The sequence below is a fragment of the Tursiops truncatus genome, chromosome 13 (genome assembly GCF_011762595.2).
Source record: "Tursiops truncatus isolate mTurTru1 chromosome 13, mTurTru1.mat.Y, whole genome shotgun sequence".
NCBI classification, from domain to species: domain Eukaryota; kingdom Metazoa; phylum Chordata; class Mammalia; order Artiodactyla; family Delphinidae; genus Tursiops; species Tursiops truncatus.
Window position 1 is genome coordinate 34,595,243 of NC_047046.1, and position 15,969 is coordinate 34,611,211.

The window sequence follows — 15,969 nt, forward strand, 5'->3', positions numbered from 1 at the left end:
CCAGAGTAACAAGACATAAACTTCGTTTGGTCTAGTCAGCTAAATGCGTGTTTTGTGTGCACACACACGTGTGCCTGTTAAAGGCTCAGGAACCAAGGACTGGTTGTCTTCCCCGTCTTTATGTAAGTATGTGGTGTGATGAGGAAAAAAACCTTGAAACGGGTTTGGCTCTTCACTCTGCTCCTGTCTTCCCTTGGATCTTAGACAAGTCATCTAATTTTCTGAATCCCAGGTTTCTCTCATATAAAATAGGAGCAATAATACCTGTTCTAGCTCATAACACTGATGGACCCAAGAGAGAATGAATGGCATTTTGTGAACCGTGAAGTGCTTTACAAACCTAGCACCTATTAAGGTACTAGTATGCATATTAGCTAGAGATTAAAGAACTCAGACAGACTTACCATTAGCAAAGCTGACAACTATCTGTCTTTCTAACTCTCTAAGACATATACTATATTGCTCAGGCTAACGTCTATGTGTACAGATGGGTTCCTTTACCCTACATTTTATGGCATTTTAATTTTAATATCTTTTAAAGAATCTAGCATATAAGAAAAATGCTGAATGTTTATTTGAAGTCTGAAATTTTTTTGGTGGAGATTTTTTGGGTTTTATTTTTTTAAGTTCATTTTGTTTATTACAACCACAAACATAATACATGTTTTAGAAAATATATTTAATATCATATTACAACTTAGAAAGAGTTTATACTATGGTATCATCCATGGTTTTCCTAGCCATAGTATGAACATTTTGGGGTACTTCCTTCCGGTCTTTATGCATAACTGTTACCATAATAAAGTAGTTTTGTATGCTGCTTTTTTTTTCTTACTTCCTCACGTTTACAAACTCTTCATAGAGTTTATTTTAACATCATTGAGAGTACACTACCTCTGCCTTCCTCTTACTTCATCTGTAACAGTAGCATTTCTAGACTGTCAGATGAAAGGGTTCTATTTGCTTTTATTCTCTTGTAAAGAATACAATGCATGGGTATGCTCGTGACCTACTATAGAATATGGGGAAACTCACATCCAGGGTCAGAGAAAGTGCCTCATTCATTCTGACAGCAACTCTGCTTTTCATTTATTCTTGGCTGTACTACTGAGTGCACATTTACGTTTGTTTTAAATAGCTTTGTAACCATGTGTGTCAATAGATGTCAGCCACAGATGAACCTCTTTAGGTCTGTTTTTAACTAGCCTGTAAAATCCCATTTATAGCCACGGACCATCTGCATGAAATATGCAGTAATATGATATGGACTTTGGCCTTCTCACTTTAAAGATTCCCTTAGTCCTACAAATAAACCTGAGTGGAAACAAAGACAATTAATACCCCTGAGAAGTATTGGTGCTACAATCTGGGCCCCAGACTGCTGTTGGGAGTGAAATACGCAGACTGCCAGACCCCCACCCCAGGCCTTGGAATCCACGCTCTGTGATTCAGGGCCCATAATTTCTCTGAAGCAGAAGAACATATGCCGATCCCATGTTATTTCAAAGTCTGTACAACTTTATGGTAAGACCTTCAGTAAGAAGAGACAAAGTAAAGATAAGCTCTGGATGAAAGCCAATGATTACGATGTTTTCTTTTGATAAAAACAGCGGGACTGCTATTAAGTACACAGACAGAGTTAAGAGTGGGGTCACCGGGGAGCAAATCTGGCTGCAGATCAACGAGCCCACTCCGAATGACAAAGGGAAATACGTGATGGAGCTCTTTGATGGCAAAACTGGACACCAGAAGACAGTGGATCTTTCTGGACAAGGTAAACGGATATTCTGCAGGTTGGAACCTACTGTGGAGATGAGGGCATTTTAAAAAGAATGAAGTGTGATAAGAGGGCATTACGCTTGACTATTGGAAGACGATGGGAGATTTTAATAAAGCACTTTAAATTCAGCCACGGTGGTAGAAGCAAAAATTCAATGAGTGGAGAATCAGTAAAAAGTAAAGTGGAGACAGTGAACGTGGAGAGGAAGCGCTGCTCTTCCAAGATGCTTACAGAGAAGGGCAGGTTGATTTACAATCAATTGAGCAAGAACAAACTGAAAAAGGATCATTTTATGGTGACTGAAAAGCGAGCATGTTCATAGAGTCCAAGAAATCAGTTGATTTGGAAGGATTGGAGATGTGAATGATGGGGAATAACTGATGTCTCAGGGTTCTGAAGAACAGAAGCTTGGAGTTGCGGGGCAGAGGTGAATGCAATGGCTTTGGGAAGGAGCAGGGATACCTTTTCTTCAGAAACCAGAAAGGAGTAAATGTGAATAAGCAAAGATAAATATTGAGGGGAACAGAGGGAAGTTAGAAAAGTGGCCTCAGATCTCTCAGCCTTTTGGGAGAATGAGGGGCTCTGGAAAGAATAGGGACATGGAGAAGAAAGTAATGAGATGCAGAAGGCAGTTTTCCATCTAAGAACAGACAGGAAAGGTGATATGCAGCTATTAATTAGAATTTTAAAAGTTAAAAAATGTACAATCACAAATAAAAAGTTAAAAACCCTGTGCCATTTCTCCCTCTTCTGGTACTTTGCTCATCTTACTCTTTCCTAAAGAAAGAAGGAGCTTGTATGAAGTTACCAAAGGAGACTGTGGGCTGCCTTTTCCTCTATGGCTTCGTATATTAAAATGCAATGACTCTTCATGTTTTCATCCTCAGAGTAGATTCACAACTTAGAGAGCAGCCTTTCAACCCTGCCCCGGGTTGTTTTGGGATGAATACCCCTCCCCTCACCCCCACCCACCCTTTATGACTGGAAAGGCTCCCTGAAGGGTCTCTGTGGGAATGAGCAGCTCCCCAGGGACTTGGTCCCCCGGCCACCCTGTGCCCAAGTCACAGCCTGCAGAGATTGTGATGGGGAATTGCTTCTGCGATCCATCTGACACTTGGAGACACAATAGAAAAGGGAGACAAGACGTGGGCAGATACATTCAAAACTTATTTAAAATTTGCTTTTACTCTCTGCTCACCAAAGCTCATTTAACTACCCCGCTCTCAAATCCCCCTTAAGCAAAAAGGCCCTGGATTGTCTGACCAGCGTTGCCACTGGCACCAAACACACTGGCTCAGCCGTGCCCATCTCCTTCTAGTGTGGCATGAGCAGGAAAAGCAGCCCTAACTAGCCTGCCTTAGCCCAGCTGGTCTAGAGGCTTTAAGCCTGGCTTTACGCTTATTTTTCCCTTCTGTAAAGAAGAGAGCAAACTAGTATTATGGACATATTTTCTAGACATAAAATGTTGTGATTCCCAGACGACAGAGGAGCTTAAAGATCAGGTGAGAGAAATTTAAAAGTGAAGCTTTATGGCCTGAAGTCTTCCAAGTGCCTTACTCGCAGGCTCAGGAAAAAAATAATTATCTTAGAGCTCCATAGCTCTCATTTCCTTGTCTCCCTGTCTTATTTTTCGTCTGCTGCACAGTGTACAAGCATCGCTTCAGGCCCGCACTGGCCCGCACTGTGATCGTAGTAATTCCTCGTGCCCTTTACCGCAAATGCACGGGCAGGACCACAGAACTGTCCGGCTAGGAGGCTGTGACGTGAGGGATGATTTAATGAGAGAAAAGCTTTTCTGATGCTCAGGATGCTTAATAGACAACCAATCATTTTTTGAAACAGACCTTTCTTTCCACTTCATCTTCGGCAGAGCAAATCTTTCCCTTTCTACTTGGAGGGTTGAAGGCTTCTCACTGAATTGAGAGCTTCTAAAATCCACTATGTCATGCTTTCTGCCTAGAAAGTGTTTGCTTCTCTTGTTAAGCCCATCAAGTTGTAGAGGGACCGCTCGGGCGCAGCCTCATTCAAAGCCAGCTGAATTTTGTCTGGACCGCTTACACTGCCCTACACTGGTCTATTAAAGGATGTGAGCTTTAATAGACCCCTGTGTGTGGCCAGTTCTGGGAGAGAAAATTCTAACTTCTCTTTTTTGTCTCTTCAAGCGTACGACGAAGCCTTTGAAGAATTCCAGAGATTAAAGTAAGTCCCTCTTTCCCAGCGATGCCACGGGCACTCTTGTCTCTGATGCGCGCTGCTCCCCATTGGCTGTCAGAGGGTCTTTCATTCGGGCAAGCGTAGTCTGAGCAGCATTTCCTGCCGCTTTGTTGAGCAGCAAAAACATGAAATGCAGTCGAGGTTGGCTACTTTGAAGTCACACTAAAACAAAATCCTTCTTTGTTTGTGTGTTTGTTTGTTTCTCTCAACCACAGACAAGCTGCCATCGTGGAGAAAAGTAAGTAAACCCCTTCGTGTTTATTCCTGCTGTGGTTTCAAAATAAAACTTTTGTTTTTCTGTTATGACTGCAGATGTAGGAGAGTGAAAGCATTTTTTTTCCTTTTCTTTCATTTCTCTCTATATATTTTAAATCTTAGGTGTTCTGCATGTGTTTTCATTTAGTCTCTTCAGTAGAATGTCTGTGAAAAGAAGGTCTCAGGTTACACTGTGAGAATGGCACCCAGCCTTGACTTGAAACACCTCTGGGCTGCAAATCACACAGTAGGATTTTAATCGCTTGCAGCAGGTGCCAGGTGTCAGAAAAATGTATATATGTTAAAGAGAAGAAAAAATAGGAAATTTTGTAGGTTTGGTATCAGGTGAATCGCTATAGCTGGTCCCCCAGCAAGTAGTCCCATTTTCCTGAGGGGCCAAATAAGGCTGAGTGACCCTGACCCAGCAGTCAAGCCTGTGTCCCTAAAACTGTGCTGACTCCTGACCTCTCTCAACCGTGCTTCACACAGAAATTTCTAGAACTCAGTCTACAGGATCCCAGGAGTCACAGACGGATCATCGTGATAACTCAGGTTCTTTCTCAGTGTGGGAGCAGAACCTGAAAACCGTTGAGGGTTAAAGTTGTAGGGTTGGCCCTGAGCTGGGTGGAAGGGAACCAGGAGGAAGAGTGAGAAGTGGAGTTGTCCACCTGTCAGTGGCTCCTGGTCACTCGGAAAGGAACTTTTCACCTTTGACCTGCAAGGCCTTCCTCCCTCCTTCCCCCTCCTTCCTCCCTCCCGCTCCTGCCCGGGGCTTGTGAGGCCGAGGCCAGCACCAGGCGCAACGGGAGAGTGTCAGAGCCAGAGCCAGGCCTCGCCCGTTCTTGACCTCTCTTGTGGACAAGGAGCCTGACCCTCCCTCTGCTTCATATGCTCCTTCCAGAGGTCTCTGGACCACAGCAGCTCAGAGCCGGAAGAGACCTGAGAGCCCTTCTAGCTCCATGTTCTTAAACATTTGCCTAGAACACTTAGTTCAAACAAAATCTTCCCAATACATAAAATAGGTAAGAGCTGAATTATCTTCGGTGGAGTCAGGATGAATCCCAGCGATGCCACGGAGCAGAGTTTAGAAGCTTCATGTCCACGGGTTTAACACAAGCCCCCCGCCCCACCGATGAGGACACTGAGGTCCACACAGCGACGTGACTCACCTAATACCACACAGCAGGTGGTGCAGGGGCCAGGTGATGGGCTGGGCCCACAAGTGGTGTAAGGGCAACGGAGTCGGCAGGAGAAGGCAGTTAAGACTCACTCAAAGATTTGGCCTGACTTACTGGAGAAGGGATTGTATTGATAGAAATAAGGAGGTAGAGTCACACATTCATTGACGTAGGCTGAAAATGAGAGGGTGGCGGCTACTGCGTTAGTGTTGACTGAGTGACAGAAAGGTGTCCGTCCCTGGGGCCGAGGCAGTCACACCCACAGCACAAGGCTTGCGGGGGGGGGGGTGTCAGCCCTGGATTTCAGCACCCTTCCCACCCCCTGTCCCCTCAGCCATAGACAGGAGCTCTGCAGAGCATCTCAAGAACTCCCGGGAGATGAGGAAGGGGAACTCTCTAGGGAAGGCCCCAAGGAAAGCCCACATCTTCTCCAGCCTCCAGATCTCCCTGGCACACAGCCTCTGGTTATGCAACCTTTTCGAATCAGAGAGAAGCCCATGAAAGAGGCCAAGATCTGCTCTGCCTCCAGGAGAGCCAGGGCTGAGAATAGCCGGGAAAGTTACAGAGCAGATCTCGATACAACAGAGTGACCTCAAGTTGATATTTCAGGCACAGATAGAGGCACCCGTGTGTGAAGAAGAAGAACATTCAGAATTACTGGATCATTTTCTTATTTTGCATATTGAAAGCAGGCATAAAGTAACTGCAAGGAGAGGGAAGCTAAACGGGAAAATGAGTTCCGCTGGGAGGCTTTGTGCGTGTGATTGCTGGCGCTCGTCGTTTCAGTGATTAACCGGAAATGCCTGTGCTTGCAGATCGCGCCCGGGTAGTGGGAGGTCTCCCCGATGTGGTCACCATCCAGGAGGGCAAGGTAAGCATGGAGCACTCCTGTCCCCAATTCTTCCACGCTAGGAAGGGGTTCCAGTGCCCCAGACTTTGTTCCTTCTTTGAAGATGCATCCTACCATCTTCATCATATGCCACTGCTGCTTACGCCTGACTTCAGAATAGCCACACGCAAGGTTCAAAATGCAGTCAGTTTTCCACTCAGCTTAATGTTTCGTAGGTCAAGCATCAGGATGCACGTTTGTCTGATGTGGGTATATGTAGACCTCTTAGTCTCTTTCCAGAAGTGATTTCCCTTTAACATCAGGAGAAGCAGAAAATGTTCAGTCATAACTATGTGATGAACATAATTGAAGAAGCAACCTCTCACACTAGTAGAAAATGGGCTGACCTATGAGATTCCTCACCTTTGGAGGGAAACGTGCTGCTCTGTGAATTTCTACAGGCCCCTTCTCAGCTGAAAACTGATTTATTTCCATTTGGTTTTAAACTGGTATTTCTTGGATCCATAAGAATCTCTCTGAAGAGCAGTGAACGTAATTTCTAACCTGGATTCACTTTCTTCATCCCTGTGTTTCATTAAAACAAATTTAATATGCCAATCACAGGAGGAGGGGTGTTTGTAGTGGAACAACATCTTTTCCCACCTCCAAAGGGCAATGAAGATGTATGATGGGTGACTGGGACTATGATGATAAACAGGGCACATCTAATGCTTTAAATGAGAGGTCAGTTCATCCAGCTATGTTTCTTCGTGCCTGGAAAATAGGACCACAGTTGACTTTAAGCTCAACTGCTACAGGGTTGCTTTTGTTTTGAAACTCTATTTTCCATTTTCTTCACCTAATGAGGTTCAAAATATTCAACTCACTGGGTGGTAGTGAGAATTAAGAGAGAGAATGTATGTGAAAGCATCCCGTGATCTATAACTCAAATATATAGTACAGGTAAGAGTTTTCCTGGACACCTAAGGTGCATGGGAGTTTTGTTTAGTTTTGATAAAAGTTTTAATATGCACGAAATCACAGTTTCCCGGAACATACACGTGGTCTGCTTGGATAAATTCAATGTCGATAGTTTGACTCATATTTTTCTTGCTGAAATGTGTTTGCAGAATAATTCAGTCAGAAGTGCTAATTAATCATGGGAAGAAAACAAATTTCTTAATATCTACCCAATTCTAAATGATACTCTTACAGAAGAGGTAACAAGTGATCATATAAGGTCCTTCTAGATAGAAGGCTGTCCTTTTCCCTGTATATGGTGAGCCCTAGCTCTTTTCCTTATAATTTCTGGACTTCAGTAAGAAAAAAAATGCAAGAATGGAATTTAAAATGTGAAGTAAATTTAACATCTTTGGTCATCAGGAAAATGCAAATTAAAACCACAATGAAATATCATGACACACCTATCAGAATTGCTAAAATAAAAAGACAGTGACAACAACAAATGCTGGTGAAGATGCAGAGAGACTGCATCAGTCCTACATTGCTGGTGGAAATGTAGACCAAAATTATACAGCTACTTGGGAAAACAGTTTGGCAATCTCTTAAACAAATGAAATATACATTTGCCATATGACCCAGCAGTTGTACTCCTGGGCATTTATCTCAGAGAAATTAAAACTTATGTTCACATAAAAACCTGTACACAAATGTTCATAGCAGCTTTATTCATAATAGCCCCACACTGGAAACAGCCCAGATGACCCTTACAGGTACATACATACCATGGCACACTTCTCAGCAATAGAAAGGGACAAACTATTGATACCTGCAATAACTTGGATGAATCTGCAAGGAATTATGCTCAGTGTAAAAGGCACTCTCAAAACGTTACATTACTGTATGATGCTATTTATATAATGCTTTGGAAATTATAAAGTTTTAGAAATGGAAAACAGATTAGTGGTTGCCAGGAGTTAGGAACAGCTTGGGAGGGAGAAGTGGGCGTGGTTATAAAGGGACAGCAGGAGGGATCCTTGTGGGGATGGAAAGGTTCTGTATCTTGACTGAGGTTGTGGATACATGAACCTAGACAGGTGATAGAATTGAATAGAACTAAACACACACAAATACAAGAAAAACTGGGGAAATCTGTTATGTCAATGTCAGTGTACTGGTTGTGGTATTATACTGTAGTTTTGTAAAATGTTACTATTGGGGGAAACTGGGTAAAGAATATACAAAATCTGTTATTTCTTATACTGTATATGAATCTATGATTATCTAAAAAATATTTCAACAAAAATATAAAGTAAAATTATAGGCCTAAACATTGATCTTTTAAAATAAGAGGGTTTCAGCACAGTTGGTAATATAATAAAATATTAGGAACTACAAATACATGCTGGCAGGGCACCTCTGCAACTGCAACAGCTCGAGTGGGTTTGGGGGGAGAAATAAAATGAGGAAGATGGGATATGAAAATGAGTCACATTATCTGAAGCAGCTGTTAGGATTCTGCTGCTGGGCCCAGTGACACAAATGAAATGCAAAAGCAAGCAGGTGGAGATCATGGCAACGAGGAGACTTCTCTACTGAGACAGAGTCCAAAACGCCACATTAGAGCAAAAAGGCATCTGTGTGTTTATGGGAACTGGAAGCAAATGCCTTTGTGGGGCTTTGATGATAAATGTTCCCAAAGCCAGAAAGCCAAGGCCCCAAAGAAACCTACTCAGGTGTGATTTCAGACTGTAACTCAGACAGGTACACGCAGCCCGGCCCGGGAGGTTTAGGTTTATCCTCCGTCCGGTCAGGCCGACCCCCAGAAGGACGCTTCAAGTTGGATCGTTAATCTGATACATCTCCTCCCCTCTCATGAAACCTGTTTTCCAGGCGCTTAACCTCACCTGCATAGTGTGGGGAGACCCGACTCCGGAGGTCTCCTGGCTGAAGAACGAGAAGATCTTGGCCTCGGACGAGCACTGCAACCTCAGGTTCGAGGCCGGCAAGACCGCCTACTTCACCATCAGCGGGGTCAGAACGTCCGACTCGGGCAAGTATGGGCTGGTCGTGAAGAACAAGTACGGCTCGGAGACCAGCGACTTCACCGTCAGCGTGTTCATCCCGGAGGAGGAGGCGAGGACAGTCGCCGAGGAGCGCCCGAAGGGCAACAAGAAGGCCAAGTGACCGGAGGGCGAGTGGGCCGAGGGGGGCGAGCCACCCCGCACTGCCTCGGGCTACGTGTGTGCGAAGGGTTCGAGCTGAGTGCGAGGAAGTCTCCGTGCTTCCTACTCCCTATTTTTGTGCTGGCTTTGGGGGTCGGGGGGGATTGTCAAATCTTTATTCATATAAGAAAGCACCAACTAACGACATTTTAATCGTTTTTCTTTACCTACAAATTGTGTTAAGAAAATAACATTGGTAGCGCAAATATTAGGAAACAGTTTTAAGGCAAAGAGCAGGGTAAAGTCAGAGGGCCGTTGAATGGGGGCGGGGGACACGTGCTGTGGAGCCGTCTGGACCCGCCAGCCTCTCAGCAGTCAGTTCTCCTGGTTCGCAGTGAGGCGGCAGCATCCAGTCGGACGAGACAAGCTATTAAGTCAGCCAGCCTGTGTCGTGTGTTGTAACAAGAGCCGTGTGCGTTCTGTGGGCGGCCTGGCGATTTGGAAGCTCTCGGTCCTAATAAACAGTTCACACCCCTCCGCTCCCCCGTCAGTGCTTCTCTCCTTCTTACTGGTTTAGCTGCCCAGCTGGGTGGCCTCCGCTGGGTGACCTTTCTGGCCTCTTCTTGTAACACGTCTTCTGAATTTTAAATTCCTTTTGGTTGAAGCAGTGCCTTCACAACGCAATCACATAAGGCATCCCAGGTCGGTTGACGCTCAGAGGTGTGAACTTGCTCCGTCACTGTGCATCTGGTAGCTCACCAGGCGATCTGTCAGGTCTCCTCCATTGTTAAGATACCCGGAGTCACCGAATGTAATGTGTCAACAGAGGATAATAAGACGGCGTGGGGCGTCTAGCACCAGAATTGGCGACTAAGGCCACAGCTGAGAATAAAAGACACTACAGGATGGTCACTCTAAGTTCAGAGAACTGCCAGGTCTGGGGCCTGCCCCTTGTGGCAGCGTTTCTGCTTGAGGGAATTTGGGCCTTCCCCACCCCTACCCCTAACCCCCAACCACCACACACACACACACACACACACACACACACAACACAGGAGGAAAAGAGTAACTGTGAAAGCCACCCCTGCCTTCGTCCTGTCAAGGGTCAGGGACGGGACGACAGAGTCCCTCACACAGTTTGGAGGGGCACCTACACATCCTCTCCTTTGCAAAGACCAGGACTGCAACTTGCCTCTCACCTGACTGTAGCCCCCACTATCGCCCTGACGCCATCCACCGGCAGGAGTGAGCTGCTGCCCTCCCACTGTCAGACACGGCAGGTGGATGTTTCCCGGGGTCCCCTGGACCCTGCAGAAAGTGCCGGCCTGAGCAGGCTGACCTTCTCCTCCCAGGACGAGTGGACCCAGAAGGAAAGTGTTTAATTATCTAAAACATTACAAGTACATAAAAATCAAATATGCACAGACTCCATAATGCAAAAATACTCATTTTACCTAGATGTAGCCCCTAGAGCCTGAGACTGGAGTTCTAATACCCAGGCCAGAATGAGAGGCATGGATTCGGATCGTTCGCGATGGGGAACTGCACACCAAGACCTCAGCACAGCGCTGGGATGCACAAAAGGTGGTTTAGACAAAAAAAAAAAACAAGGATAGTAAAAATATCACCAGCTGACATGGAGAAGCTCTACTGAAGCTCGCCATCTGCCTGGGAGTGATTCTGGGGAGAAAAACAAAGTTAACGGGTTCCTCAAGCCCGTACTGCACACTCGTGGGGTCCACATTTACAGCAAGCACCACATGGTATAGGTATCCCAAGCCAAGGGTTCCCATAAAAATGGCCAGTGTCTGGGCCCCAGAGAAGCAAATGTAAAACGACACTACAAGAAACTTCTGTGTCTGCCCACAAAGGATCGCTGTTATGGAAATTATCCTCCCACCATAAACAACTAGAAAACCAGGCACAATATATGTGGGAAAAAACTCTTTGGGGCGTTGGCTAGTGAACATGCAGGGCTGTGATGCCCCAGAGAAAGGGAAACAGTAACGAAAGACCTGTGATTTCTCCAACTTGGTGCCTGGACAGTGTTCAGGCTGCAGTCCAGCCAGGGGGACCAAGAGAGAACCTGTCAGTCTCACTGAGTTGAGGAGTTAGAGACTGAAGTTCAAGGAGGCTGAAGTGGCTGGGATTCATAGGAAAGGGCAATGGAGGGAAGAGTTGCACAGAGAGGAGCCACAACTACTGAGCCCACGTGCTGCAACTACTGAAGCCTGCACTCCTAGAGCCCGCGCTCTGGGAAGAGTTGCCCAGAGAGGAGCACGGGCTGCAGCAGACAGGTCTCTGGCTGAGCGCTGCTCTGTGAGTGCGGGAGAACCCTGGGAGGTGGGGGGACAAGGAGTCCTGGGAGCTCACACAGACTGGGAGCAGTTCTCCTCCCCACCAGCCGGAATGAAAATGTTCAATGTAATACATGGAATATTGGGTAGAGGCTTCAGAAGTTGCTCACCTTAGTAGTGGGGCTAAATTAACTCTAACTGAAAGCTGCCCTGGACACACCCTCACAAAGCTTGAAAGCAGGCCTCCAGAGGATCAAATATCTATGGTCACCTAATAGTGTGTCAGGACAAAGTGCAGCACACTTTAAATGAATGCATCATCCAGCAGTGTGAAATTCATAACAGCTGGCATCCAATCAAAATCAGCAGGTGTGCAAAGAAGCAAGAAAATATGATTGATAACCAGGAGAAAAGTACATTAAAGATAAGTTCTGTGGATGTAATGTACAGCATGTAAATATTATTACAATAGTTAATAATACTGTACTGCATATTTACAAGTTTCTAAGAGAGTAGATGGTAAAAGTTCTCATCACAAGAAAAAGAAATTTGTAACTATGTGAGGTGTTGTTAACTAAACTTATTGTGGTAATCATTTCACAATATATACATATGTCAAATCATCATGTTGTATACCTAAAACTAATACAATGTTATATGTCCATATATCTCAATAAAACTGGGAAAAATATACACAAGTTTTATGGAAGTATCAAGAATAATTCATTATTAATTTAATACAATTTGAGCAGATAATGAAAATTCAAAATAATTTTTAGGCATTTTTAACACAGTGCAATCCCAACAGCAAATGTAATCATAATTTCAATAAAAGATGCTTGAAATATGATGAGCTACGTGTATATAAGTTATTTGTTGGTAGCTTATAGGTATGTAACTTGAAATGGCATTGCTATAGTTTTATGATCATTAATCTAAGTTAGCAGAAGTCCACAATCTAATAAAATGATACATGAGGAAAAAAAGTATATTAATAAAAACAAAGCCAGAAATGACAGAGGTGATTGAATTAGCAGACATGGACCTTAAAACATCTGTTATAACTATATTCTATATTTTTAAGAAGCCAGAGGAAATACTGAATATGTTAAGTAGAGACGTGGAAGAATACCAAGGCATATCATAATGAATTTGCTGAAAAACATTGGTAAAGAGAAAATCTTAAAAGCAGCCAGAGGGAAAAAGACAAATTATGTACAGAGGAACAAAAGTGAGACTAACGCAAGACTTCTCATGAGAAGCTATAAAAGCCAGAGGACCATGGAGTGAGATCTTTAAAGTGCCAAGTAAAAAGCAAACCAAAAACTCTCAACCTAGCATTCTCTACCGACTGAAAATATTATTTAAAAATTAAGGCAAGGACTTTCCTGGTGGCGCAGTGGTTAAGAATCCGCCTACCAATGCAGGAGACACGGGTTCAAGCCCTGGTCCGGGAAGATCCCACGTGCCGCGGAGCAACGAAGCCCACGCGCCACAGTGACTGAGCCTGTGCTCTAGAGCCTGCAAGCCACAACTACTGAGCCCACGTGCTGCAACTACTGAAGCCCGCGCGCCTAGAGCCCGTGCTCTACAACAAGAGAAGCCACCACAATGAGAAGTCTGCGCACCGCAACAAAGAGTAGCCCCCGCTGGACACAACCAGAGAAAACCCGTGCGCAGCAACGAAGACCCAACACAGCCAAATATAAATAAATAAATTTATTTTTTAAAAAATTAAGGCAAAACACTTTACAGTATCTGTCAAACTAAAGTGGAGAGGTCCGCCACCAGCAGATCTGCACTGTAAGAAATGTTCAAGAAAGTTCTTCGGACAGAAGGCAAGTGGCATCAGATGGAAATTCAGATCAACAAAGAATGAAACGTAGCGGAAGTGGCAAATACGTGGGCAAATATGAAGTACATTTTTCTCATTTGTATTTTCTTCTTGCTCCTAATGCACCTCTGCCAGAGGCACCCTGGCCCGGCCTGGTACCCAGCACCTGTACTCCCTCCACCCAGACCCTGGCCAGCCCTAGGGTTCCCAGGCCTCGGCATCAGTACCATCAGAGGCGCTGCTTAGGGATAGATGCAGTCCCGCCAGGATAATGTGCCAACCCTTCATCCCTCTAGTCTCAGGAAGTCCAACCTTACCCAGGGCTGGACCACTCAGGAGGTTCCTGCAGTGTCTGCATGAGAGCAGCGGCCGAGGAGATGAGGATGCACTGACCAGAGAGATGTTTCGAAGGTAAATGGGCAGGGCTGGGGTGGAATTGCTCAGGAGGACTCACCTACCTACCCTCTGCCTTGAGTAGCTGGATGGGTGGTGTGTCCTCTGAAAGGGGAGCAGCCCAGAGATAGAAGGAGCCATGTGAGGCGGCGGGGGGGGGGGGGTTGCATTACGGCAAAATTGTGAGTTTCCTAAAAGGTCGGGTAGGGTAAGAAATTACTGCTTTTAGAAGATATTAGGTACAAAAAGCCTTGACTGAAAGAGAAGGAAGCAGTATGAGATGAATGACCAGAAAGCAGCAGAGGATGATGCTTAAATGATTACTGGGCTTGCATTCTCAGAACAAATAAAAGAGAAAGTGTGAGTTAAAGTACTGGGAACTATGAATCCTTATACTGTACGTTAAAACAAAACAAAAACTTCCCCATCTTTGTGGTGCATCAATATATCTACCTCAGGAAAGCAAATCTTGTACAATAGAGGAATTACACTCCTGTTGAATCATAGAATCAGGAATTTTCTTTACTGTTTTGGCAGTTACAGGAACTATGTAGCATTTGTGTTGCAAAGTATCATTGCATTGTTATTGCTCAAACAGTATGTTCTTGTTACTTCTAAGTATCCACCGCTATCAAGTGAAAAAAAAAAAAGATTTATGGGTTAATAGTACCACTGGCGCCGTCTCAAAGTGTTTATTATGTCCAACTCTGTGGCCCAGCTCTTACCCACAGCAAGACGTTTAGATAAAATACACAGATTTTATGGAAGATTACATGCTTGAAACACAATGACTATTATGTCATGTCTTCAGGTGTTTGCATTTTGACCTCTACCTCCGGGCTTTAGAGATGAAGTTATGTAAGAAAAGTCTTAGATGATTTAATACGCTTCTGAAGAATCAACTGATATATGTACATGAAAATCTCAAAAAATTTACATGAAAGTTTCCAAAATGACCTAGCTCATAGTTATTAAGATCTAAGTGATTTTTCACACTATTTCTTTACATACTTTATTGTAGTCTAGTGGCAATAGACTACTACTATTGTCTTATTAGTAGAGATAATAAGACAATACTTGTGACAAAGCTCATTCACGTTCTGGGGGCACCCAGAGACAGTACACACGCCCTGCTGTCCCCACTTAAGGGCAAATTTCTACATTCTGGAAAAGGTATGGAGCAACACACAACCAAGCTGCACTTAAAACACTTTGGCAACAAAATACGCCCTGCTTTGAATAAATCATGAAAGTAGCTTTCCCCTCCCCTGGTCTCAAGTTTCTGTGGTTTCCCCCTTCCCTCTCCTCCCTATTTGAAGAAGGGCGGAGGGCATAACCTATAGGAGCAGGACTACAGCCTGAAGGGTGCAATGATATCACAGGAAAGCCTCCTATCCTGCCTGCCTTGACCTAGTTCTAAGCTGGGTGAGAAGGTGGCACCGCTGACACCTCATCCCTGGGACTGGTCAGAGGGAAGAGCTTCCTTTCAGAGACCAGGAGCCCTGTCCCAGAATCACAGTGTTTTCTTATGTAGATTCTATTTTGGTTGCTCCTGGGTTGATCGCGGTGATCCAAACACACCTGGCCCACAGCTGCCCACAGAAGCCTCCAGGCCAGCTGCAGCGCATAGACTAACGACCCCACTCCACTGCCCTCTGCTCTTCACAGCCTCATATTCCCGCTGCAACGCTCCAGCCAGGCCTCAGGACCCCCTCTGCTCTCAGACTGCTTCAGCACAGACCCCACCAGCTGGTGACCTTCCCCACCATCCAGTCCCCACTCTCCAGAACGTCACGGGAAAAGTGCCCCTTCCTCCGTACCACAAACCAGGACCACATTCCCAAGAGGATCTTTTTACTTCACTGAGAAGAAAACTGTGCAGAGAGAGGAGAGATCAACTCCTTGCTAGGGCAGAATCTTAGGAGGAAGTTTCAGCCGTGTTGACATGAAGATAAGAATGATGAAAATGAAAAGAAGAAACGGTTTTCTTCTCGAAACTGGAAGTGAAGGCAATTACCTCTATCTTATACTAATAAAAATGCAAGACATCGCCTTTTCTGCTCA

At 44.8% G+C, this 15,969-nt stretch overlaps 1 protein-coding gene across 4 annotated transcripts in view; it reads left to right on the top strand.

Moving 5' to 3' along the window:
* Positions 1-12,502, top strand: part of MYOM1 (myomesin 1) — a 163,116-nt gene extending 150,614 nt beyond the window's left edge. For all 4 annotated transcript variants that reach the window (XM_073790556.1, XM_073790557.1, XM_033837598.2 and 1 more), the window contains 5 exons: positions 1,611-1,774; positions 3,943-3,979; positions 4,210-4,232; positions 6,243-6,298; positions 9,110-12,502. In XM_073790556.1, coding sequence (XP_073646657.1) covers positions 1,611-1,774; positions 3,943-3,979; positions 4,210-4,232; positions 6,243-6,298; positions 9,110-9,403 — 574 coding nt within the window. In that variant the 3' untranslated portion in view covers positions 9,404-12,502. The remainder of the gene's footprint in view (positions 1-1,610; positions 1,775-3,942; positions 3,980-4,209; positions 4,233-6,242; positions 6,299-9,109) is intronic.
* Positions 12,503-15,969: the final 3,467 nt, after the last annotated feature.